The sequence below is a fragment of the Lonchura striata genome, chromosome 1, assembly GCF_046129695.1.
Source record: "Lonchura striata isolate bLonStr1 chromosome 1, bLonStr1.mat, whole genome shotgun sequence".
NCBI classification, from domain to species: domain Eukaryota; kingdom Metazoa; phylum Chordata; class Aves; order Passeriformes; family Estrildidae; genus Lonchura; species Lonchura striata.
In genome coordinates, this window is record NC_134603.1 from 123,456,493 (window position 1) to 123,483,761 (window position 27,269).

The 27,269-nt window shown below is 47.0% G+C and overlaps 2 protein-coding genes across 2 annotated transcripts; both read left to right on the forward strand.

Moving 5' to 3' along the window:
* On the forward strand, positions 1-1,495 carry HOXA4 (homeobox A4). The gene is made up of 2 exons (XM_021538195.1): positions 1-636; positions 1,167-1,495. Exons 1-2 carry the CDS (start codon positions 45-47, stop codon positions 1,493-1,495), a joined length of 921 nt encoding a protein of 306 aa, XP_021393870.1. The 5' UTR covers positions 1-44.
* Positions 1,496-3,960: 2,465 nt separating this feature from the next.
* Positions 3,961-22,026, forward strand: LOC110474641 (homeobox protein Hox-A3). Its single transcript, XM_077781192.1, has 4 exons — positions 3,961-4,055; positions 7,784-7,865; positions 19,096-19,684; positions 21,157-22,026. Exons 3-4 carry the CDS (start codon positions 19,213-19,215, stop codon positions 21,924-21,926), a joined length of 1,242 nt encoding a protein of 413 aa, XP_077637318.1. The 5' UTR covers positions 3,961-4,055; positions 7,784-7,865; positions 19,096-19,212; the 3' UTR covers positions 21,927-22,026.
* The last annotated feature ends 5,243 nt before the right edge of the window (positions 22,027-27,269 follow it).

The window sequence follows — 27,269 nt, forward strand, 5'->3', positions numbered from 1 at the left end:
ACGACAACGCGAGAAAAATTAGTATTTTTGCACTTCACAAATTAATGACCATGAGTTCGTTTTTGATAAACTCCAACTACATCGAGCCCAAATTCCCTCCCTGCGAGGAATACACGCAGCACAGCGGCAGCGCCGGCAGCTCCGCCAGCTACCACCCGCACCACTCGCACCCGCACGCCCCGCCGCCGCCGCCGCCGCCGCCGCCGCCGCACCTGCACGCCGCGCACCCGGGCCCGGCGCTGCCCGAGTACTTCCCGCGGCCGCGCCGGGAACCGGGCTACCAGGCTCCCGCGGCGCCGCCGGGGCCGCCGGGGCCGCCTCCCGAGGCGCTCTACCCCGCGCAGGCACCCTCCTACCCCCAGGCGCCCTACAGCTACAGCAGCGCCGGCAGCGCCGCCCCGGGCCCTGAGCAGCCGCCCCCGGGCGCCTCGCCGCCGCCGCCCGCCAAGGGCCACCCCGGCCCGCCCCAGCCCCTGCTCCCAGGCCATGCCCTGCAGCGCCGCTGCGAAGCAGCCCCCGCCGCCGGGGCCGGCACCGGGCCCGCCTGTCCGCTGCTGCCCGACAAGAGCCTGCCCGGGTTGAAGGGGAAGGAGCCGGTGGTCTACCCCTGGATGAAGAAGATCCATGTGAGCACGGGTGAGTTGCCCTTGCCAGGGGGAGGTGGGGATGTGCCTGCAGAGGAGAGAAGGGGGGAGGGTGCTCCCGGGACCGGGATGGGTCGGTGCGTGTGTGGCTTTTTTTTTTCCCCTCCTTCTCCGTCTGCGTTTCCTAATAGTAAAGGAAAAAAAAAAAAAAAAAAAAAAGGGAAAAAAAAAAAAGAAAAAAGAAAAAAGTGAGAAACCTTTTGTATCCGGGGTCCTTTATCAAAAGATTTACGAGACGCCAAACTGTTAGGGCAGTAATTATAGCCCCCATAAATTTAATTGCCCTGCAGTGGCTCTGGGCCATGTGTCTTTGAAGCTTTTCTTCTAACCCAAATGCCCATCACCATTTTTTATTGCTCCTCGATTGTCCCCACTGTCGATAGGCTGGGAAACAATTTTTCTTGCCGTTTATGTATCTTATGTGAACCCGGTGTCAAGTTATTATATAATGATTATGTTCCATCCCTTCCCCTCTCCTTCTTTCCGCGTGTGTATGTGTGTGCCTGTGCGTGCATGTTTCAGTCAATCCCAATTACAACGGAGGGGAGCCCAAGAGGTCTCGCACTGCCTACACCAGACAGCAGGTCCTGGAGCTGGAGAAGGAGTTTCACTTCAACCGCTACCTGACCAGAAGGAGACGCATCGAGATCGCGCACACCCTCTGCCTCTCCGAGCGCCAGGTCAAAATTTGGTTCCAGAACAGGCGCATGAAGTGGAAGAAAGACCATAAACTGCCTAACACAAAGATGCGTTCCTCAAACCAGTCCACACTGAGCCAGCAGTCCAAAGCACAGACACAGGGCCACCCCCATCCACTCGATGGGGCTACACCCAACGCAGCTGCTCTATAAATACGGTTTTTGGTTTGAGTCTTTTTGGTCTTTTTTTTTTTTTTTTTTTTTTTTTGGTTGGTTGGCTTTTTTTTTGGTCGTTGTTGTTGTTGTGGTTTTTAAAATATATATATATTTACCTATCTATTGGGGTTTTCAAGCTGCCTCGAGGTGGAGGCTGGCCTTTTGGACCAAACTGTGTAAAACAAAACAGGAGCAGAAAAGGAAGACGAGACGTGTCCAAGCACGGGCACATGTTTAAACCAAAACCCGGACGATTGTCTACATTGTATATAGATAATGGTTCCATGCCCATCATTTTTTTCTATTTATGGAAACGCTCTCTTGCCCTCGGTATAAGAGAGGGATGGATGCTGTCATGGACGAATTCTCTGTACCTAAGATGGACTCTTTTTTTTTTTTTTTTTTTTTTTTAGGGAACACGTTAAAAATAAAAAACATTAAAAACAAAGTAAAGAGCTCGTGAGACACTTGTGTAAGGCACTGACTTGAATAGCGCTGTTTTGTGGTGTGTTCATGGATTTCTCTGTGTGTGCTTGTGTGTGTGGTGGTGCACAGGCACGTATACACACACAGACCAACATGGGAGAATGAACACGTCTACAAGAGGTTAAAGACTTATGAAAAAGTCCCCTTACGCTGTCTAATGGAAAATGTTTTATGTATCAAAGGTAACTTAACTGGTTTTAAGTGTAGCCCCCTCAGTAGCTGTGATCTATTAGTTTTTCTCCACATTCCCTATTGCATTTATTTAAAGAAATATTGCTATAAAGGCTGTTGCTGTCTTCATATTTGGCACCGTCTAAGTAGTTTGAGTCCATGTACAATTTGTGGATTTTTGGTGTAATGTATAACAGTGCCAAATGCTAGTAATAAAGATTATTCTGTACAAAAGAATTAAACGCTTGAAACACAAGTCCACTACGTGCTGTTTCATCCACCTTGTGCTTGGCTGGTGTTGGCATCAGAAATGGAAACGAACAGTTTAATGCATTGGTTTGACTTGGATTAATCTTGTCAATAAGGTAATGGTTATTTTAAACGTGGTGAAAAAGCCCTTGACTCCTACTTGCCTGGCAGGGAAAAATTGCATTGCAGGGCGAAGAAAGGTCTTGCTTCATTGTATAGGTGAGTGGTGCTCTCTTTAGCTGACTTAGACAGAATGAGTCTGACTCCACCGCTGTCCGTGTGACTGTTTTCAGCTGCCTGACAAGAGAAACTGTGCTTCTTCTGGGAGCCAATAAGCTCCCATGCCGTGATAACACTTTAAATCTTTAGCCAGTCCTGGTTTATTCATTCATTTTCGCCTGATTATGATTTCTTAGCTGGCTAGCACTGTTTAAGGGGAATACTTGAACGGTAACCTAAAATTTCTTTTCAAGCTGCCTTTTCTGTGTATACTTCCTTTTGTTTTGTTTTGTTTTAAGATTATTTCAAAATGTGCTGAGAAAGCCTTGGTAGACGCATGAATTTGGATACAACTCATGAGGCTTTTTTGACCGAGATTGTCACAACTACTGTGGCAAAATGGGATTCAGCTGGTTCCAGCTCCGGCTGTGCATCTTCCTGCTTCCAGGCAGCTAAGGAGTTCAGGCAAAACAGAACTGCTAATGGAGAGCCCTGCTTGGGGCTTTCACAACACGGTGTAGCACTGAGCTGGGTAGGAAAAATCTTGGAAAGGAACTCAAGTGCTACTAAATCTTCCAGGGAAGATGTGAAGGCCAATAGTTATTTATTTACTCACCCGAATGCATACAAGATGGATTATTGGAATCAGTGCTTGTCTTCACCTAAGTGAGGCTGCCAGGACCAGGGGGCATCATCATCCCTGGCTGAGGTAGCACCAGGCTCCAAAGGTTGTGCCAGCATCCCTGCCTAGCCATGGAATATGTACCATTCCAAAGAAAAATGTAACGTGCCACTGGCAGAACACATTCAGCATCAGGGCGGTGGCAGCTGCAAACACCCACAGCAAACACGGCTGTCCCCATACCTGACTAAAGAGTAGGCCTGAAAAGCACACTTCTGCTCGCATATTACTGTTTACTAAATCCTGAGTCACCAGTTATCTCCTTATAAAGGGAAAAAAATATATAGCTGTATGTCAGGTAACTACTATCCGCAAATGTGTAACTCTTCATTTGGTTTATTGCCTGAGAATCCCTCAATGTATTTAGAGCCAAAATTAGCACAACTGAGCAAAATTCCAGCTGAAATGCATTAACTGGCAGTGCAGGATTTCTTTAGTGTGCAGCCTATGCGTATAAACCTGGTTTACTCCCATTGTAAAAAGAAATGAAATCACGCTGCAAATAGCAATTTTAGCGAGAATCATTAATCACCTCCTACAATAAATACTTCTTTGTAATTCAACAGCGGTTCTGAAAGGCATTCTCTTGGAAAAGTCTGTGAAGACGCAAAGGATTTTCCTGGGGGAAAAAAAAGTGGTCATGTGTAAAGACACAGCATCTTGGCTGTCTCCTAAAAAAATGTACATTCTCTTGCTGGAGATTGAACTGCGGACTGCAAAATACCCCATGGCCGATTATCATCGTTTAAGGTAAATTCTCCTTCCTTCTCTTTCCCTTCTGCTTCTGTTGGGAGTAGAATGCTGCTCCCGGGCTCTGAGCCCTCTGCTGCCTGTCCAATACCTCCCATCTTTAGAATAACCTCCAAAATTACATCGTCCTGTTTAAATTCTCGCATTGTGCTCCCTTTGCTAGGGCAACCAGGAGTTCACCGAGAGGACAAATTTTCTATCCCATTAATTGTTTTTTTTAGAGGGGCAGACTGACCCTTCAAACCCTTGACCTTTAAAGACAGTATTCTTTTTAATCCGGCACTTGGACCTAAATGTCTCCCCCCCCCCCCCCCCCTCCCCCCCACGCTCTCCCGGTGTCTCTCACACACGGATTTATCTGCTTTGGTCACAAAGGCGAGCACAGCTCAAAACGCTGGAAGTGGAAGTGTGTCAATATTTCAAAGAAAGACCAAATCACCTCGGAGTCAATTTGCTGTCAGCAGGGAACGCCACTCTGTTAACCCCGGCACCCATCTCCCCTCCACCCACCAAGAAAAATACTCCTCTGCCGAGATCCCCATCCTCGTTTCTCCTGCAACCTCTTGCTATACCTGGTGTTTCATTACAGGAGGAGCTGAACTGTGACAAGCGCCTTGTGGTATTTAATGACCAGGGCCATCCTGCATCGGGGCATTACGCAATGCTAGGATTTTTTTTATTTTATTTTTTCCTTTTTTTTTTTTTTTTATTTTTTTTTTCCCAGGGTGCTTACAGTCCCAAGTCTTCTTGTCCCGTGTTTGTAAACGAGGAAAGGGTGGGGGGAACCCTCACACAGGCGGAGATCCTGACAGGCCCGCAGTGAAACTCCGGCTCTCCCGGCCCCCCCGCCTCGCGTCGGGGCCGCACTCGGGCAGCCCGGGCTCGCCCGCCGTTCCCGCGCCTCCGCCCGAGCCGGGCGAGCGGCGCGGCCGCGGGACCCGCACGTCACGTCCCCGAGGAGGCGGAGGCTCTGGCCGTGTCCGCAGCCTCGAGGCTTGGCCGGGCCGCGGCGGGGTGGGACCCCGGGGTGTCGCTCCAGGGCTGTCCCCGGCTGCGCGGCGCTGCGCGGGCGCCCAAGCCCGGCCCACGCGGGTCCCGGTGGGGTCGGAGCTCCCCGCGTGGGCAGCGGGAGCTCCGCGGCCGCCTCCCTCCGGCCCCGGGCAGCCCCACTGGCTCCGCCCGGGCCCGCGGACAGGCAGCACTCACCCGTGGCGGACAGCCCGTGCACTGCCGCCCTGATGCTCTCCCGTCCCCCTGCCAGCAGCGCAGAGCCCCCTCCCCGCCGCAGACAATGACGATTTGGGTTCAACTGATTCATTTGGAGTTGGGGGGCCGGAGGGTGTAAAGCTGCCCCGGTTCGCTGTGCAGAACGGGACAAACCCTTGTTAATAATGCCCCAGAGCTCTCCCTGGAAACTGAGGAGGTGTCAAAGGCAGTAGAGATTAGGGGACCCAACTACGAGCATCCCTGCTCTCGCAGATAAAGGTGTTGCGTCTGTTCTGGGCGAGATATTGAAATTTTAATCTTTATGGTCACGTGACTCATTAAATAATTAATGCAGATAGTCAGGAATGGATCTGTGGCCGTCAGTCCTCACTAGGAGTGATTCTCTCAGAAGTGAAACTCAACTCCTTGTTACTGGAGTTTGTTTTTCTTTCCTTCTTTCCTTTTTTTTTTTTTTTTTTTTTTTCCCTTTTAAAAAAGCCCACCTGATTTATCTTGAAAGATTCTAAACTTCTTAAGCAAGCAATAGGGTCTGTGTTGGTAAGTAGGTAGTGTGTATTTCTAGCTTGATGACTTTAATTGTTTGTGCTTGCTTTGTCTGCTGAGCATTTGCTTAACAAGTTTAATATTTAGAAATGTTAAATCTTTGTTTTAGCTGCCTTGTGGTCACATTATGGCTTTTGGTGATTAAGTGTTACGGAGGCAAACACACTTGATAATGTTCTAATTCACACTGTGGAAAGCTGGGTGCCACAGTGCAGGAGGACCTGCTTTGTTCAATTTTCTTGGCGTTAATAAATCACCGTCTCTTAATACATGGCCAAAAAAGCAATGGAAAGGCAGTGAGCATTGCAAAGGAAAAGTCATGGGCGAATTTCTCTATGACTCATTAGTCTGAACGATTTATGTACGAACTTAGAGTGCCGCAATGAATATTAGAGCTTGGGATAACAACAAATTAAAAAAAAAATTCATAGTTTTTGTAAAGTGCTTTATTGCTACTTAGCAACTCTTTCAAGAAACAACGTACTCTTAAAGGACCGTGGCAGTGTAAAATATGGTAGCGTGACCTAATAGCTGCAAAATAAATAACATAAAGTCGCTGGCACCATTTTCAGATACACGCTCCATATTTAACACGAGTGGGACAACCCAGTCACGCTTGATCGATGATTATTGCTGTTTGTAACATGATTATTGATTAGGGATCAAAACGGCTAAGGTACGACTTTGAGCCTAAAATGCCGGGGGGTTCCCCCTGTGCTGAAGCCGAGTGTAAGGAAAGGTAGAGCTAAGGATAACCCCAGGAAGCAGCGCCCGGGCTCTCTGATTGCAGTTCGAACTTTCTATTTTCTTTTGTGTTTGCCAGTAGATTTTAACAGTCAGCGCTTGCAAATTTATGAGACAGCAATAAACAGTTTAGTAGGCTATTATTGCATGCTTTTATGTAGACTGGAGTTCAACACCAAATTTAAAATTATTAGCGTAATTATGGAACTACTAAATTAGCAAAGCAAAGTATCTGCTCCAAAAGTTGTCCCAAGACAGACTTAATATTTCCAGGGCTCGGATAACACCCTTCAGCTAGAATGGTGTTATTTAATTATTAGCATTTACATTTACTGACGATTGTAAGATGCATTAGATGGGTTTTATTAACAAGACTGAATACAGGGGTATATTATTATATCTGACAAATTCATATGTAAAAGTGATTCAATAAGTGGCATGCAAATAACCTGACTGTTGTATTTTTGGACCAGAAATACTGTTTATTTTAGGGGAAAATAAGTAGCCCAGTACTTTCTCCTCCGTCAATGGCTTTCATGGATGTCGGTTTTTTTTTTGTTGCCTTTTTTTTTTTTTTTTTTTTTTTTTTTTTGGGAGGGGGGGTGTGTATGTCTGTGTGTGTGTATGTGTTGTGCTGGTAGATTAAAAAAAAAAAAAATTACGCATTTGGGCCCGATCCCGCTTCGCTGAGGTCAATTGTTAGTCTCTTAGTGAGCTTGTGGTGGCAGGATTGGGCCCCGGCTAACCGTTTGAATAAAAGCCCAACCACAATACGCCCCGCATTTAAACTGGAATCCTTTCCGAGTTTTATTCAGCAGAGATGAACACCACGACTTGTGTTTAATGTCTGTTCTTGATTAAATGATCCTAAACAAAGGTTTCCCAGAGGAAAATAAAGCAGACATTCATGTAACAAGAGTTAGGAATGACAATATTTCCAAACACTTGGAGACAGAAGGCATAGCTGTCTACAGGGAAAAAAAATAAGGAAAAAAACCCAACCAAAACAACCGCACGCTTTTATTTCTCAGCTCCCCGTGCTCTTCACCCGGGTGGGAATCCACGCTCCTCGCGGGAGCCCGAGCCCGCTCCATCCCCGCCCGCCCCTCTCCGGGCTCTCCCAGCGCACCCGGCAAACCATGTATTGCCAATGAAGGAGCAAAATACCTCCCCCTGCACTCCCCGGTAAGGCACTGTTTGTTGCTTGTTTACAGGGAGCCCCGAAACGAAGCCGCTCGGCCGGGGCGGTGGAAGAAGCTGGGAGCGCCTCAGCCCAACCCTGCGCAGCTGGAGGAGGTAAGAGCCGGGCAGCGGTCGCTGCTTTTGCGCCGGTGGCAGCTGTAAGAATGCGATTTGCCTGGTACCTGCATGAAGAACAAGACTGCTGGAATGAAATTTTGTTGTTGTTGCGATAAATATTTAACCTAGCTGGAATTTTTTTTTTCTGGATTGGCCCTATTCATCTTCCGTGGGTGGTGAATGCGCGTGTCTGGGCAGACAAAGAAGTGTACGGGACCTGAGTGATCGCCATCCTTATAAAGGCATTGGGGACAGGAAGGATGCAAAGTCATCTGAAGAGCGAAAGAGTTAGAGAATTTCTTTGTCCGTTCTTAGTTCCTTCCGAAATCAAAGGCACCAGGCGAGGGAGAGAGGGTTGGAGCCAATTCGGTATTTAATGGCTTCTTATCGCGGCTTGTCTGTTCGCCTCCTCCTCGAGGAGTTCCGCAGCCAGTCCTGCAAACGAGAAGTGCATGTGGGGATGTTAGAAAACCTGCTTTTTGCCTGCGAGCATACAACAGAATGGTTAGCGAATAAATTTCTGTTATTTGTCCGTCCTGGCCTGCTTTGCACTGAGTGGAGGTTGGTGGCTGGTGTTTCGGAGTTGCTGAAGTCCTTGATGTGCTTGGTGCTCTGGCAGGAGAAAAGAAATGCTTTCCATAGTGACAATTTTTTTTTTTTTTTTTTTTTTTAATGACGGCCGTCGAGAGGGGACGATTACATAGAATTAGCTCAAATTCCTGCTGAATTTACCTTCTCCTTTTTGGATGTTGATGTACAATTAGTGTATTTTACTACCTATTAAAAGTGGCCATAAATTACAGGACTACAAGGGCTCTTTGTGTTGGCTTAATGAGCTGCTTAAATCTTAACTACAAAAAGGCGCTGCAAATGTCCATTCACGCTTGCGTTCGGAAATTGAAAGCTAAAACACGGTACGAAGGAATCTTCCTCTGGTGGCATGTACCCACAGCATTGCGGGCAGAGATATTTGGGATTCCTTAACGGACCCAACACCAGCAGATTCAGCTGACTCTGAGCAGAACTTCTCTCACAAGGGCACAGTCGATAACGCTGCTCTTTTTATCTGCTTGGGAATGATCAAAGACCAACTTTATCAGGCGCACGGATGTAGGTAAACAGCTCTGCACCCCAGCAGATTGCAAATCTTTCGAGGTAGCGAGGAAATAAGTACTTATATCGTACGGGTGATTCCCATTTCGTCTCCACATGGGAGTGACAGGAACACCTCTTACCGACTGGCATAAAAGTAAACTTGAAGCACAGTAAAATTTCTAACTCTAATTATATTGAAGGTAACTTCAAATAGCATTAATGCTAAAATTGCCTCTTAATGCCAGGACGGGCACAAAGGGTCTCCCTTAATGAAGGCACGTTATGAACTCAGATCTGTTTGTTGTTACTGAGGCTGGAATTTAAACTCAGCTCCAAGGCATGTGTATAAAGCCCAGAAAAATCAGTAGTACACCTACTGATAAACTCCACATTTCTTCTACTAGAAACAGTCTTTCGGGTCTCCAAATCATCAAGGTGAACAACGTTGAGTGTCCAGGAACAGGAACAAAGCAAGAAATGGGGTGACGAGGGAAGTCTAGCGCCTGCGACTCTCAGCATCATTTGGATTTGCATTTGAAACCTCGTAATCACGCTGCTAGAGCAAACAAAACTTTCTCCAAATTCGGCGGAAGAGAGTAATTTTCAGATGCAATTCAGGACAGCACAAAGTTAGGCAGACTCCCCCTTCTGCCTTCCTAAAACACACTCTGGGAGAGGTATTCGCACGTCAAGAAGTTACTTTTCTTAAGAATTAATTAGTTTTCCCACTAAATACACCAAGTTAATTGTTAAACAGTAGTTTTAGGATTAACTTGACCATTAATACCAATAAAGATGTTCACAGAAACAAGGTTTTGAAGCCAATAGCCACAGCTAGCGTTAAGGCATTTCAGATGACTTATGATTGTGATTTATTGCTTTTGTAGTTTCTATTTGCTCAAGAGTGTAACTTCTAAAGCCATCTTTCTACTTTTGACGCAAAGCAGTCGATAACTTTTTACAACAGCCCCAAGAAAGACTTGCTTCGCTTTTTTCAACATCTGCTCCATTCCCCATTAATTTCATTGTTGCAGAAGAACTTCTCTGTGTGCTTCCTCTATGGGATGCAAACGCACCAAATTTAAAAGAGCCGTGCATCCATCTCAAGCAAATATCGGCCTTGGTTTACAATAAGTGTGAGAGCTGTGGAGTTACCAGACAAGCTGATAGTTACAGACTCGGGCATGTCGAGTGTGCCTAATGCCCTCTCTTTCTTTTAAAAGTCTGTAGTTTTTATTCCAGCTCCTAGTGAGGGATAATATATGTATACCCTGGTACTAGCTTAGTCACTTCCATATGAAAAATTGCAAAGTTTTCTCCTGTTGTAGCGTCCTGCTGACTTTGCTGCAATGCCACTACTGTACACTGTTATGAATGGGTTTACATTCCAGTGGCCCACTTTTACAATTCAGGTGAGAATATAATAAGACTTGTCCATAACACTAAAAGACATCTCTAAGAAGAAATCTCCTTCCATTCTGTTCAATGAAATGTAGGTGATACAGTAAGAGGGGATATGTAGTAGGCTTCTTTGAGCTCATGGGAGATGGTGGAAAGATTTGGGCAAGGGTGTATACATGATGATGTACAATGCTGGAGCCACAGAGCTGAACCAGGAGTGCGATAAAAGTGTGAACTATCTGATTTACTTTGACTCCTTCCAGAAAAGTTGTGTGAGTGGAGGGTTTCTTTTGTTTGTTTAGCTTATTGTGTCAATAGCACAAGTTAAACAATCTTACAGGGAAGATGTGATGGGTTCACACACAGGCAAAGCTGCCTGGCTCAGGGGCCACATACAACTTTGCTTTTTTATTTTTTTGTTAATTTTCTCCCCTTAGGCAAAGAACTCCCCCTCCCCAATTTTTTTTTCCTTTTCCAACCCTAGAAACCTATAATTTTGCGCATCACTCAACCTAGCTGTATAGGAAATGCGTAAGCACAGGTTTAACAGCAAGGTCCCAAAAGATTTTGCAAAATTCAGAGGCACGCCAATGAAGGTTGGTGTATTCTTCATAGTGTGTTGCGGGGACAAAAATCAACTAGCCTCTTAGAAGAGAGTCTTTTTTGCCTTTGTCAGGTAATTATAGGTCTTTTTAGTTTCTACAGGAGCCCTGATGTAGCGTGTGGGAGTTGAGCAAGCCTTGTACAATGGCAGGGTAGAGGGAGCTGGGGGTGGGGGGAAGGCTGGTAATCGTCCCGTTTAGAAGGGGGCTGGAAATAATAGCATTAAGATTTGGGCTTTCTTCGGGGCTTGTAGAGGACATGCGACTGTAGAGCAGAGTGGCGGGCCTCGGGAGCAAATGCCGGTTAATTAGGCTAAGTATCAAAGTGCGGCGTTATAAGAATTCCTCTTACTTTCCAATGGGTTTTGTGTAAAGAAATATTGGTGTGGGAGGAAAGAGAATCAGACCAATCTCCCATCGTAGTCATCTGCATCTCTTAGATTTTTTTTCCCCTCCCTTAAAACTCTTCTTTAACATATTGGGTTAAGGCTTTAAAAAGCGAAGGCTCGCGTTAAGAAACCCTGTTCCTTCAATGATTCCCTATTTCAAATAAAAGGATTTAAGTTGACGTATGACCACGTGAGCACATAATACAGCGCATTATTGTGGCATTTGGAGTGGAGACCCGGTCTGGCTCCGTCTGCGATTACGCTTTTCCAGTTTCTGTTCAGAGCAAGAACTGCTTTCTATTATTTTTTTTTTTTTCTCCTGCCCCCATCACCGTCCCCACAAGAGCTGGCCATTTCGCTGACAGCTTTCGTTCCTTATGGAAAGGTTATTGTCGAGCCGAGAGGACGAAATGCTTCGTTAGAAAGGATGGATTTTATTTTAAGGTATTTCCGTTGATTGTTCATTTATGTGGTGAGTTATTGCTGTTCGAGGCAAAGGTCAGTAGCAGAGGCTGGAGTGAGTGCGTGTGTGTGCGTGCGGGTGTGTGTGCACCCGGAGCCAGGCTGCTTCCCCCTTTGTTTCAATTTGCTGTGGTAAATATTCAACTCTACCCTTGCAGTGAGCAGAGCAGGCAGAGTTTGCTTCTTTATTTATTTTTCTCCATAGAGATCCCACACTGCTGTTGATGGCCAGCTGCCTCTGCTACAGCCCCTCGATTGCCATTTTACCATTATTTATGACCGGCTGGAGATAGGAAGCCTCTTTTATTGTCGTGTTTGAGTACTTCCCTCCTTAATTTTATTCTATTATTTTATTTGTGTGTTTATGTGTTTATTTATTTATGTATTTGGGCAAGTCGGAGAAAACTATGTGGGGGGTGTGTGATGCTCCTCTGTCGGGGTCGTGCTCGAGTGCGGCGGCGGTTGTTGTTTTATGGGTGTTTGTTCGGCCGCTGCCGCTCCGTAAATCGATGACTGCGCGATCGTGCTGCCATTTTATTTATGATGCTTTAGTGGTACTTTGTTTATTGTGCGAGGAGCACTGCATGAGTGCTCAGCTCTATGGCAAAGCTTCCCCTTCCCAAATGAGCCAAGGCGCTCCTCTTTATTTCTCTGCGGTGAGAGGGAGCTGAACCAAGAGCCAGCTACAGCTTCTAACAATAAATCAGCCTCGAAAACGTGGGGGTTTATTCTGCCTCTCTGAATGGGTACCTGGAAAGAGAGAATTAAAAGGAGAGGAGTGGAAAGTATCTTCTAGGAGAACATATACTAGCTCTAAATTAATATACATGCCGTCGCTTACATAAATATAGATATATCCATATATATAAATACGTAACTATTTGTGTATACTTATCAATGTGAATGCATAGATATAAATGCACTTTAAATTACAAAAATGAAAGAGTACTTAGCTATCCAAAGAGGGCAAAATGCTAAATTAAACCCCGTTTCCCTGGTCTGTCTCGGCTTTGGGAAAGGTTGGAGCCCTGGGACTCGCTTTTCTCCAGTTCGTTCCGTGCCTGTCGCTTATTCCTGTTGAGCCATTTTGTGTCCAGTTAGGCGCTATTTGTAATTGCTCGTCTTCTAAGGGGTCAGAAAGAGAGGGAGAAAAGTGAACGATGATAAAAACTCCGCTGAGAGCACAAAAAAAAAAAAAAAAAAAAAAAGGTTATTTCCACTCGGAGCTATTCGCGGCTACTCTGCAGAGACCTTCGGGGTAATGTTTGGGATGGTCTCACGTTTCCCTGTTTTTTAAAGCGGTTCTCGAAGCAGAACTGACGGAAATACATTTTATTTCTCCTTATCGCCACACTGAAGCACGATGTCTCTCTCTTCAGCAAGGGAAGAAGAGCTCTTTTGCTCCCATCTGTGGGTCTAAAAGCCAATATTGGCGTTGCCGTATTTTGAAATGGGCCAAAATGTGCCTCAAAAATAAAATCCAAGCTTTAATTGCAGATAAATTACTTGGCAGCCTTTCCTCTGATTTATGACCCAGTTTGGATGCATATTGACCCAGTTAAAACATTCATAAATAATACAGTCTAGAGTAAAAGAAAGCAGGAAGAGTTCTGGAGGAGAAGGGGATTTCGGCGAGTTGTGTAAATAACTTCAGTCTGTTCAGCAACTAGCAAAGAGTGCATCACCTCTCTAGTGTTAGAAAATATAAACAACAATTTAGATTGACCATGTCTTGCTTCGATTGTCCAGTCCTTCTCTAATTCAGCTGATATCCCCTTCTAACTGTCTAACGACTTGGACAGGCACCACTTCCAGGACTGGCCCCCTTCTCCCTCAACTCCCTGCCTGGCTATTTCATCTCTGAGAGATCCCCCAGAAGCAGCCCTGAATTATGGTGCTGCCTGCTTCCATTTCGGGGCATCTAAGGACAAGGAGCTTTACAGGCATTATTTTATTTGGAAAATAATAATTCAAGGGAAGTGGTGGGAGGGAGGGAGGGGAGTGCCACAGAGTGGAACTCTTCGGGGAGAAAAGACAGGTCATTTCTGACTCAGAAATCAGCCCCAAACACTGCCCGTCCTCCCCGAGCTGAGCCCTATCTCTCTCCGTGGAATGGAGCAGAAAGAAAATATTCGGCCTCTGGGAGGGAAAGACAGATAAAAGCAGCGGGGATCTGTGCGTTGGGACACTTATCTCGACATCATAGGAGACATTAAAAAAAATAATCATCTTCCCATGTTTAAAATTACCTCTTTGGGGAGAGGAGGAGCATGGGGAAATGGGCTAATTAGAGAAATCTCACAAAATACTCTTTGCAGGCAGTAAATGAATGGAATAAACACTTCCATATTCCTATGAACCACTTCGGTTCTCACGATTAAAGTCCTTACATATCCTTTCATTTAAAAAAACCAAAACTCCCCCCGCTTCCCGTTCCCCGTTCTTAAATACAGACATTTAGTCAGAAAATCCTGCTGGAGATGGCTCCCAAGTTGAAACGCGCTCTTAGCGAAAAACTCTCCCGGCTTTCGGTGGGGCCCCCCAAACCGGCAGGCTCCCCGGTGTCCGCAGGTTTCGGCAGTCCCCATCTTTTCTCTCCCTGTCCAAATCCTCCTCGCCAGTCCGGGGGACTCCGTCGGGGCGCAGCGCTGCCTCTCAGTATTTGGCCGGGCAAGTGGGCGAATGGAAGATCAGCAGTTTCAGAAGAAAGTGTGGGGTTGATTATTGACTAAAAAGACTTTTTTTTTTTCTTTTTTTTTTTCCCTTCCAAAGCAACATTCACAGGATTGTTTGAAGCAAAACGCATACGAAGGATTTTTGCCTCTTCTCTCCTCCTACGCTGGCCGCTTCCCCTTTCATGTGGTGCCTTCTCACTTATGCCATAAGGAGCAAGTGTTTTCTGTTTTAGTGCTCTGTTTACAGCTTTGGTGCACGAAGTCATAAATCTTGCATAGCCATAAATGACAAAAACCATTGGTATGCGTAAGAGGCCACCCTAGCCTTATAGTGCTTTTTATTTCTCGCTTCCCCCTCGCTTTGTTTGTGTTTAAAGATGACGCTGGGTTCCCTCGTGTTTTAAACGGACTAGTTATATTTATAACGCCTTAATTAACGAAGTAACGTCAAGTTTACACCTAGATTTTATTCGCAGGCTCCGCTAAATGCACGGAGCCCGTTACCGGCAGGATGTGCAACTTTGTTTTAAGTTCTCGCTTGCACGGTCGCTGCCGCGTTTCTGTTGCAGGAAACTGGGGAGACACGACCACCCCTAAACCCCGTGGCGCTGAGGAAAGAGGCCAGAGCCTTCCTCAGCTGTGCCGCAGAAAGAAGGCGAAGGCGAGCTGTGAGGCGCCGGGCCCGCGTCCACGCGAGGCTCCCACCCACGCGTCCCCACGGGGTGCTGCGGGCACCCCGACCCGTCTGCGCAGCACATGTGCGTGCGTGAGCGCCTCTGTGCCCGTCCCGGGCGCTGGGGATATTTGAGGGGGGCAGGGGGGTGTCTGTGTGTACATCTGTGTGTGTGTGCGCTCACGCATGCATGAGTTAATAATTAGTAACTCTAATGATTTCCAGCGTGGCTCTGAAAGCATTGCCCAGAGCGGGGATCCTGGTGGGCTTCGGTTGGCTCTCCGGACCCAGCCCTGGCTCTCCGGGCTTTGCTCCCTCCCCGGGATTCAGCCGGGGCTGTGCGGGGCTCCCGGCCGTGGGGAGCGGCAGAGGGGCTATTCTGCAGCTACCCCCCAAGCCCACCGGTAAGAGGGACAAACTCAAACCCCCACAGCAGCACCCTGGAGGCTGGTGAGAGCGACCCTTTGTGAGCGCCGTTTGTCTTCATTAGCATAATTTTCCTGGACTTCGGTGACGCCCGGGTGCGGGGGGGCCGCACTCCTTCACTGCCGTGCTCCTGCGCTCCCTCCCCAGCCCCCACCCTGCCCATGCTTCCCCAGGCGGCCGCCTTTCTTTCTTCCTTCCTTTTTTTTTTAAATATTTTCCTATTTTCCCCGCTCCAACTCACCCCCCCCCCCCCCCTTCCCTCTTTCTCCTTCCCTTCCCAGAGCAGCCCTGGGAAACATCCCCGTCCTCCGTGCCCCGCACAGGGGGAGCACGGTACGCCGCGGACCGGCTCGGGGTAGGGTGCGCAGCTTGAAGCGTCAGGGGAGAGGGATAGGCGGGTGTGCGGAGCAATCGACCCCATCCCGTGCGGGCAGGACTCGCCCCTCTCGGCCGGGGGGTGCCGGGTGCCGATGAGCTAGCTGAGCCGGTGCCCACCCCGCGGCCAAAGGGATCGAGTTGGGGCAGACAGCAGCCCCTGCTCTCTGGGTTGTGTCGCCTCCAAAAAAAAAAAAAAAAAAAAAAAAAAAAAAAAAAAAAAAAAAAAGGGGGGGAGAGAGAGAGAGGGAGAGAGAGCATGCTGGCTTCCGCCTCAGTCGTCAGAAGTTAAGGTAAGCAGGCCACAAATACGCTGCTATCAGTCGTGAATGGCGGAGTTTATGTCCCGGTGATTTATGACCGTAGACTTAAATGTCGGTTCAAGAAGAGTTCACAAGCTGGGGCTTCCTTCCAGGCAGTGACTGATACCCTTACACTTCGTGTTCAGGCAGCTCTCTCTCCTCTCTTCCCCCCACCCCCCACCTTCCCTCAACTTTGTCTTTATCTTTCAGGAAATCTTTCAGGGGGGCTGCCTGGTTTTCCGTCCTAGAGTCAGAGTTTGGGGCTCGGTTGGGAGTTACAGGGTAAAGATCTGGTGTGCTTGGGAAGGGGGGGAAATGCAGGGAAGGAGAGGATAGGAGAGAGCTGAAGTGGGGAGTGGGGGAAACCAGGCGGATTTGCCTCCCCAAGCAATTTTCGTCTGCTGTTTCTGGGCTGTCTGGGTGGAGGGAGAGGAGTTGGTAAAGTGAAGAGCCGTGTATTGCTCAAACCGAGACGGAGCCGATCAAACAGGCATTGGAAGGACTGGGGGCCCATTTGTATTTGCAAGACCTGCCTTTTTTGTCTTTGAAGGGGAGAGGAGAGCTCTTCCCATCCCAGGCACCGGCTGGGGTGGTAAATCCACCTCCTCTCCCCTTTCCCGTTAGGATGCTGCCGGGATCGTTGTCGCTTTTAATCCCGCTATTCCCACTTTCTTCTCCTGGAATGACCGGGCGCTCCTCAGGTTACCCCCGCTTCTCTGTAACTTTGTAGGAAGTGATTAACTTGGCGAACCCAAACTCGGGATCTTTTTTTTTTTTTTTTTTTTTTTTTTAACTTGCTGGCAGTCAGCCGAAGCTCCAATAATATTTTGCCTTCCAAGTAAAGTTGTCTATTGTCTGCAGGCCGGCAGCTACGGGAGCAGCGCACCCCGCATCTTCGCTCCGCGCTGCCCGTCCTGCCAGCGCCACAAAACTTCGCAGCGGCCGAAGGAAGGTGAAATATTTGGTGTCGCGGTCATGAAAGGCGGGTGCCTTTGTGAAATCACCGCTGGCTGATTGTTTCCTCCTTCTCCTCTGGTAGTGGTGTCTATAGTCTCTCTTTCAAAGGAATTGAGAAAAATCACACCAGGCCTCTATAGCACAGGCAAGGAGAGGAGCTGGAAATTGTGTATGCGCCTCAGATCTCCATTGGCTTATTAGCTTAATAGCATCCAAAGAGCTTGATTAGTGCAATAACAAGGTAACCGCCCTGCCGTAGGTGTGTTACCTTCATTTTGTTACGATCTAACAAAGGGAATACTGTTTTCTAAGAACTTGTATAACTTGAAAGGCGTAGAATGAGCTCGTTTGGTGCTTGTGTTGTGTAAGGCTTTTCGCCCCTAAGCATTTGTTCTCGTTAGATGTTTTGGGAGGGGGGGGAAATATCCATCTGCTTAAGTACAGGGAAAGTGGTAAAAGGAAAGACGCCCTTCTGATCTGAAAAGACATGGTTATTTGCCAGCAAGGGGTTAGGGGGACGGTGAGAAACACACTTCAGCTTCTGAGAACAATGTGAGTGCGTGTGGAAATACCTCCTAGATCGGAGGTTATGCACAGGTCTCCTCTCTCATTAATACGGGCGATTCTTTAATTGGTTATTTTCATGCAGGTGACGAGTAGACTTTAATTTGGACGGGCGGGGGGGAATCCCAGAAATAAAGGAGGATGGGTGACCGAAAAAAAAAAAAAAAATCGGGGGGGAAGGGATTTGCTCGGGCAGGAGAAGCATTCTCTGAGTTTGTGTCCACCCTCTCCCCAGCCAAGTGACCCTCATACATCAAATTACATAGCAGTTTCCAAGACAGAACCTATTATCGCTAAGTTGGAAGGAAAGTTCAAGCCGTGGTCATGGAGATGAACGCTGGTTTTTCAGGTTTCTGGTGTGTTTTTTTCCCCCAATCCATCATGTTTTAACAGGTAGGATCTGGCTGATTCCACGAAAAGTTAGTGTCTTGAAAATAACTGCTGAAAAAAACAAACCAACGACCGCCCCTGCTGGCCTCTCTGGAGGGGCTTGGAGCGGCGCCGGGAGCAGTTGAGGCCGGATCCACTCGCGAGTGGGAGGCAGGCTCGGGGGCTCCGTGGAACGGCCCAAGCCGCGCTCCAGGACCGAGAGGGAGCGCTGCGGGCGGCGGGCGGGGCTCGCCCGGGCAGAAACAACTGCTGCCAGGGTGCGTGACCTGGGCGGCTCGGGGTGGTGTGCGGGCACGGAGGGGAGAAGGTGCTGGCTTCGTTTATTTTCCTATCGAGCATTTCATAGACAAGCCAAAATCCATCACTTGGGGTCGGGGTGTTTAAATATCCCTGCGTAGGAAACCTTTCCACACTGCTCCTGCCCCCTGCTACACGTAGACAGGAACCATCTCATAAATTTCTTTGAAGTTGTATGAAGAGCCGTAACCAGGGGAGAAAGGCTAAAAATAAAACGACGCTGGTTTAAAGGAGAGGGTTTGATCTTAGAGTTGGACTGAAGTAATAGCCCAGCCCCTTTGCATTACCGATTCCTCGATCACCCTTATCTCAGAGACCGGTATTAAAACAGCCTCTTGGTGATAAACGATCAACCCGCTTGCTCTGTTCCTTAAGAAGAAAGAATAATAATAAAAAAACAAACCAGAAAGCCTCTATCCCGGTGCAGCAAAGCACATATTTGTAGCTGCCAGTAAATCCAGGCAGCTTTTATATCGAAATGCTCCACGCCTGAGGCCAAGTCATGCTGCTAAATATTGCTGACCACTTTTTCTTTTATGGCTTTCATGTCACTTAGCTATTGAAAGTAAGATGGATTTGTACCATTTCTTCACCCTGCTCTGCTCTCCCCACACCCCAGGTCTGCCCGGAGAGGCCATTGGAGGAAGAGCGCCACGTGACAGAGGGGTGCCAATGTTATTCTCCAAGGGTGTCAAGACCCTGTCAGTTTGCGAAATAAATATTGGGAAACAACGAAATGCAAAAAGCGACCTACTACGACAGCTCTGCAATCTATGGTGCCTACCCCTACCAAGGAGCAAATGGTTTCACTTATAATGCGAGTCAACAGCAATATCCTCCATCTTCATCACTTGTGGAAACTGAGTACCACCGCCCCGCGTGCTCCCTCCAGTCCCCTGGCAGCTCTGTGTCCCACCACAAGGCCAATGACATCAGTGAGAGTTGCATGAGGACCCTTCCCAGCCAGACTCTCCAGCCCCCCAGCCTTGCTGACCCACAGGCTCCACCGCAGCCTCCTCCAGCCCAGCAGTCACAACCTCCACCTCCGACCTCCACCTCACCATCTCAAAATGCCAGCAGCAACCCTGCCCCAGCCAACCCCACCAAGAGCCCAGCTCTTAACTCACCCACCGTGTCCAAACAGATATTCCCATGGATGAAAGAGTCTCGGCAAAACACAAAGCAGAAAAACAGCAGTTCCAGTTCAGGTATGAAACATGCTTCCCCTCTCCCTGGGTATTCCTGGGCTGACTATGCATATGGTGGGGAGGAGGGCAGTCTTACCCACCTTCACTTCAGGGGGGAGAGGGTAGGGGCTTTTTCACCCTCTGAGCTCACCCCATGAAACTTTTGGAAAGGGCTTGCCATCACTCAGCTTATTCACTGAGGAGAGCTCAGTGAAAAAAACACCCCGCACAAAACTTTCCCAGCCTTGCAGAATGGATCTGAACTGTCTTTGCTTCCTAGTGGCAGAACCACTTGTACCCTCCAGCATCTATCACATTTCTTAGGTAATCCCCCCTTCAGTAAATCATGTCAGTGTGGAGCAGCCCAGGCCTTAAGCCAGAGGCTTGTCCCGAGTACTTTGTTGGCATGGTGCTGTTAGATTAATAAGACAGTGACCTATCTCTGCTGAAGTGTAACGGGAATAAAATAGCTCATAATCATGTGCAGGCAGGATCAATGCCCTGCATGCAGTCAGAACCTCTTCCTATTTTAATAAGCTGATTGGCAAAGTTACAAGCCTGGTAAACAAAAATCATTCAGGAGTGCTATGAACTTCAGCCCATAAAACATTATTTGGGGGGTGGAAGTGTATATCAACACTTTTATTACTCAAGGAAACCCAAACTAATAACACCAGTGCTAGATCCAAAGCCCAGAAGTCAGGCTTATTCTGATTTCTTGCTCTTTTTTGCTTAAATGTGCCTTGGAAATTGAGTTCAAAACTTTAGCAAATGTTTTGCTGGTCTGCTTTTTAAAGCTGTAGTAACACTGGTGTTTCCAACATTCCATATAATGTATTTATTTTATTAAAAAGCAGCAAGGTTTAGATATATCTCAATGCCTATATGCAAGCCTAGCTACTGTATGTTCTTCTTTATATATATATTATACTTCCCAATCGCTACCATGTATTTATGCTATATAACAGACATGATAAAAAAATCCACTATACTGACAATTCTATATTTGTATGTTAAAATTTTGTATTGTAGCTATCTAGCTTTCAGGTACTTGTTGCTGATGTATATATATATAAATATACATACATACATACACATGTATATATATATATGGAGAACAGCTATTTCTTGAAGACTCTGATCCCACTATATCAGCAGAGCCACAGGTTCAGTTTCAGCATTTCTAAACCTCACTGTGCTTCCCTGAACCTTCCTTGCTCCTCTTTACCAAGCTCGAGATACGTTGGATGCTGTCATTCTTAGGGGAAGCAGGTGTAGTCATACAGTGACACTAATGAGATGAAGGAGCTCTTTTGAGGCTTGGAGTTTGGTGCAACTGAACTCATGCCTTGGGGAAGTACTCATTGCACACATGGGCATCCATGTTGCCCTTGGGAGCTGAAGTCTTCAGGTGCTTGTGTTGTTGGCCATTTTCTCATGTTGCCATGTATAGGTTTGCCATGCTGATTGTGTTCTTTGTGTGATTTACATAGGTGAGAGTTGTGCTGGTGATAAAAGCCCTCCAGGGCAAGCCTCCTCTAAGCGAGCCCGTACAGCTTACACAAGTGCCCAGCTGGTAGAACTGGAAAAGGAGTTCCACTTCAATAGGTACCTTTGCAGGCCACGAAGGGTAGAAATGGCTAATTTGCTCAATCTCACTGAAAGACAGATCAAAATCTGGTTTCAAAACCGCAGAATGAAATACAAAAAGGATCAAAAGGGAAAGGGTATGATGACCTCTTCAGGAGGACAGTCCCCAAGCAGAAGCCCCGTCCCTCCAGCTGCTGGGGGATATCTAAACTCTATGCATTCATTAGTAAACAGTGTCCCCTACGAGCCCCAGTCGCCTCCACCATTTAACAAGCCTCATCAAAACACCTATGGCATCCCTGCATCGTATACTGCTCCTCTTAATAATTGCCCACCTCCTCAAAAGAGATACACGGGGACAGCAGCTGTGACACCTGAATATGATACTCATCCTCTTCAAGGCAACGGTTATGGGAATCCACATATACAGGGAAGCCCCGTCTACGTAGGGGGCAACTACGTGGAGACCATGACCAATTCTGGGCCTTCCATCTTTGGTCTAACTCATCTCCCTCATCCTCCCTCTGCCAACATGGACTACAGCGGGGCTGGGCCAATGGCCAACAATCACCACCATGGACCTTGTGATCCACATCCAACATACACAGACCTTACTGCTCACCATCCTTCTCAGGGAAGAATTCAGGAAGCGCCCAAACTCACTCATCTGTAAGAGACAGGAGTCACTAAGAGGAACAGCAAGCCCCCAAGTTTTGGAAAGTACTCATCCCTTCCCTTCTCTCTCCTCCCCCCAATATGTGCCCTCCTCTTCCCTTCTCGTTTCTTTTGTTCGTTTTGGTTTGTTTTGTTTCCTTTCGTAAAAGCGTTTTCTAGTTTATGTGACGTAGCAATATTTGTTGCTTGAATTGCTCTATAGTTTCACTAGTGGATATTTATCTTCTTGAACTGTAGCCTTGTGTCTCACTTTGCGAGTATGCAGAGGCTTTATACTTTACCTTCTACACTTTTATCAAAACAGGGTATATGAACAAATTTTCTATAAAAGGAATTCTTAAATGTGAATTTGTTCGTACATGATTGATCCCACGGGGAAGCAATTTTTTTTATTGCACTTCTTTTAAATAGCAAGAAAGACATCAAAAGCTCTTGGACAGGGACTTCCTGGACAATTATTGATACGTGTAAGTCTTTCAATGTGTGTATGCTGGTGAACATTCAGATTTATTTATATTTTTTTTTCACAAACATTGAATATTCTAAGTGTTTAAAATTTTATTTATCCCCATTTGTTCATATTTATATATATATAAAAAAATCTGTACCCTGAATATTCAGGAGGCCATATATTAGATGGCATATCGGCACGTGTTAGAAGTATCATTTGAAAGGAAACTATTAACTCCTTTTATTAAAAATAGTGATAATAATGATGATGATGATGCAATAAAATCTGGGAAAAAAGATCGCGGTTTGAATACTTTATGCTTGTAACATCCAGCTAGGCAAAAAGTGTGTGAAGCTGATAAGGCTAGATTTGTTTTGAAAGTTATACATTCCTTGCTGCTCACGTTCTGGAAAAAAAAAAATAAAGTTTTTATTCTGAATAATAAAGAGTTAAGAACATGTTCTTTGCAGCGGAGGGGAATGAAGAGCCCTTCGTGACGTGGGGAGCTAGGAAACTCGTCTGTAAACTCACACGAGGATCTGCTCACCCGAAGGGCCCCGCCATGCCTTTTCAGCATTTCATAGACAGGGAGAGAGATTTTTCTTTTCCCCTCTCTCTCGCTCTCTTTCTCTCGGTCGGTCTCTTTTTTCCCCCTTTCTTCCAGCAGGGTTTCAGGGCCCGCGGTCGCCGCCTCCTCCCGCACCCGCTGCGCGGTGCCCGGCGGGCGCGGATCGCCCCCTCCCCGCGGGGTCCGGCGGGGGATCGGCCGCGGAGCAGCGCCGGGAGGACAGCCGGGCTGTGGGTGTGGGTGTCCAAGCGTGTGTGGGAAGCACAGGCACCGGCGCTCAGGATAAAGCCCCGCGTGGGCGCGGGCGCGGAGGGGCCGCCTTGTCGCTGGTCTGAGCCGGGCGGTGAAGGCTGCGGAACCCCGCCAGCACTGGGGAGCAGGGTGGGAGAGCAGGGTGGGAGAGCAGGGTCTGGCCGAACCGCGAATACGCTGGGGTGGATGCGTGCATTGCTGCTCCTTCCACTGGCTAACCCCGCCGCTTTTCCCTTTTCCTTTAAGACGTGGATTTTACCTTTTCCTTTCCCTATTTTTTTCCCGGATTTTTTTTTTGTTGTTGTTCGTTTGTTTTTTAATTTTACTGGGGCTCATTTCATTTTTGCTGAGCCGCCTTTCCTCACACGGCAGCCTGAAGGTGTGGGGGAGGGGAGCGCTGTGTTCCGTTTCTTCCCGCGGGGAGCTGTGGATGTGTGTGCCGGTGTGTGTTTGTGTCGGGGGAGGGGGGCACGGGGCTGTAGAAGGGCGACGGTCCCGGCCCCAAACCGGCATCCGTAGGGGTCCCCGTACCGAATCGGCTCGAGGTAGAATGGAGAAACCCGCAAGCTTGTGCTTAAATCCGATTTTTCTTCCTTTCAGGCAAAATGTCCGTAATTTTTAGATTGAAACTTGAAAGATAAATCAAAACGGACCTTAATAGACTAGGTAAAATATACCCCTGCACGTTTATAAAGACATATTCCTATGCTGTGTAGATAATAACGCACGCTGTTCACCATCTGTATCTTTTAGAGCACAGAAAAAAAATGTCGCCATTTTGGTCTCATGCTGAAATATTATTAATCTTTGGGCTTTACCTTGTTCCCAGAACCATCGTTGCCTGATGCTGAAACATTGTCATGCATTCGTGACTCTATATAGAGCTTTTCTGCATAAATAGATAAAGCATGCCCAGTCAAAGAAAAGGATAGCAAATAGATTTATACCGTGCTGTTTATTGTATATATAGACATGTAACCGTGGAAGGAAAGGCTATGTAGGCTAATATTTTTCACTGAAACCTGATTATTACCCAGTACAGACCAGCGACTGATTATTACTTTTGTAGGCGAAGGAAGAATTTTTGCAACATTACAAGACAATGCTCGTTTCAAAGGAGCGCCCGTATAAAATTCCAGTCGTCGTCCACCCACCGCCCCCCCCCCTTCAGCTCTCCGATCAGTTAGGTTAGACTCAACAAAAGGTAACGGTACAGTCACAATACTTACTGCGTGGTTCCTTTAGCACCACGAATTGCATTTAGGAAAATGTTCAAATAGAAGGAAGTTCGCGTTTCGCTCCCCTCCCACCCCGAATAAAGAAAAATACAGGGGATTTCTCCCCCTTATTTTCATAAAACGTATTAAATCTTCTCTTCAGAGATTGTAGGTTGCAAATAAGAATTTGTAATTTTGCATTTAAGATTCGTCCGATTAAAAGATGTCCCTGGAGGCAGAAGTAATTGTTTCTCCCAAGAATTTCGCGTCCTCTCTGCAAAGGTTTTGTTCCAGGTGGTTTTTGTATTAGACTGACCAGAAGAAACAAATGTGCAGAATAGAGACACCCACACAGGTTTTACTCACAAAGCCTGGTTAAAGTCCAGACCTCTCTCTTTATTATTTGTCATACTGCTCTTAATCCAAATATTTTCCAGAGGGAAAAAAAAAAAAGAAAAAAAAAAAAGAAAAAAAAAGAAACCAGAGAAAAGAAAACGCAGGCATGAAGAAGCAAAATAAAACCGGACTTTTCCCACAAGCAGCCCAGTCCTCTGCCAGCATATTTTAAAAGCAGCTTTTTTCCTTGTTTACTTGCGTTTCTTGCTCTGCCTCTTTTCACGGCCACATTTGATCTTGGAAAGAGCAAGAAGCTTTAAATGTGTTCTTAAGGGCCAGTAGCTGTCAAACCTTTTGGCGGCCAAGATTGATCGCGGGCAGACACCACCAGAGCTTTGTTTGGACTAAAAGCAAGAAAATTAAACCCCTTGCATTTTCCAACAGCATCGATATTTGTAAGGCATCCCTTTTGAGGGATTAAATGACAAGTCTCGTTCTATATTTTATTTAAACAAGCAACCACCAAAAAGCCCATTTAAAGCCTCTCGGCCCCTCCCCTCCCCCTCTCTCCAATGCCTTCGCAGATATGCTATATCTTGTGGATGCATTAACTTAAAACTGATTTTTAAATTCACTTCGTGCAGACTGGACACAGACTGAGTGCTTTGGGTCTTGTTTTCTGTTTCCCCTCCCTCCCCCCCGTATTCTTTTTTTTTTTTTTTTTTTTTAATATATAATTACGAAGACGGTTGCCGACCCTTGTTTGGCAACTCCGAAAATAAAGCGAGACGGCATCTCATCGCGCTGGCGATGGTTTCCTGGCTCCTGGAGGACACGGAGAGCGGCTCGGAAGCGCCTTCCCCCGGCCCCTGGCGCACCCCACCCCGCCGTGCACCCCGGGCTCCGCGGGCAAGCAAGCCCCGTCCGGGCTGTCTAGGGCGGCTGTGACCATAGGATTCATCGGGTTGCTGATTGTGGCCATCATTGTCGTCACACTCTTTGTCGCCTCAGAATGATTGGAAAATTATGCCAATAGCATCCAAATTCGGATCTTGCCTCGACCTGGCAGGGGTGACTGGAGGAGGCGGCGGCAAGAGCCAAGCATCGGAGGAGAGTGCCGTCTCTCAAGCCAGAACCCCGCAGCATTTTCGCGCTGTCTGGCCCCTTGAAAATAAACCCGCTACCAGCCCATATATTTCCTGGTAATCGAAAATACTCACCAGACCCAGCCTACTACGGTTATTAAGCAAATTATGCCAGCAGACGGGAGTATCGTTTGCAAGCTAAGGCACGGGATATATACTTTTTTTTAAGAGGCAACAGCTAGACGCGTTTGCAGCCTCGCGATTTGGCTCGCCCAGAGAGGTTCTCCTAGGGTTATGTGTTACGGTCCAATCCCGGGACGCCAACTGGAGAGGGAAGTCATGAAGCGCCAGGGTTGCTGCCTATGTGACTCTTCCCCTCGAAGCAAGGTTGCTGAGGAATATCCTGATAAACAATGGCTCAGCACCGGCGACCGATTGTTCTCCATACTGTACACTCGATAGCCATCAAAAAAGAAGACCAAAAAAAAAAAAAAAAAAAAAAGAGAGAGGAAAAGAAGAAAAATAAAAAAAGAAAAAAATCAACAAGAACACAGAGCCAAACAAACAAACAAACAAACAAACAAAGATTACAAAGGAGCCCATCATTGCCCATTGAGGCTGAGTCGGGAAGGAGAAACTAGTTTTGGAGAAAGTGCTATTCCTAGGAAAAAATCAAGACCCTCTGCTTCAGACTCCTGCCTGGGTGCAACTTCTTATGCGGGGGCCTGACGGTGTCAAAACTTTGAAGATTAATGGATTACTTTGTTAATGACTCAAGGCGTCAGACTGAGGTGCTTAAATGATTTGTGAGGTGCAAAGCGTTTTCCTGACAGTCCCAAACAATGAGAGAAGAGTGTGCGGGTGGATGCGAGGAAGGCAGCAGGCTGCAGGACAAGCAGCCACACACACACACACACACACACGCACACGCACACACACACACACACACATACACACTCTCGCAGCCTCTCTCGCAAACATATCCACGCACACGCACCCTCCTCCCCACCCCCGATCATTTCAGATTAGGACGCCAAGGGGATAGATACTCGAGATATCATTTCCCCTTTTAAAAAAAAGTGTAAATAAAGCCTTTCTGGCCCCCAATGAGGCGTTCCTTCCCGACTTTTTTGGATCAATCAAACAGACAGTGGCTTCTTTTGATTAAAGCCCAAATTGTCATTGGGCAGAGGCAATCATGTGACAGCCAATTCGGTCCAATTTCAACCTTGTCTCCATGAATTCAATAGTTTAATAGTAGCACGGTCCCCATACGGCTGTAATCAGTGAATTAGAAAAAAAACACCCCACCAGCGATCTTCTATGCTATATTTTTTTTCTCCTCTCTCTCCTTTTTCCTGGGCCTTCCCCTCCCCCCGAGGCCCCTGAATCCGAGGGAACTTTTTCTCCGCGGGGGCTGCCAGTTGAAGGC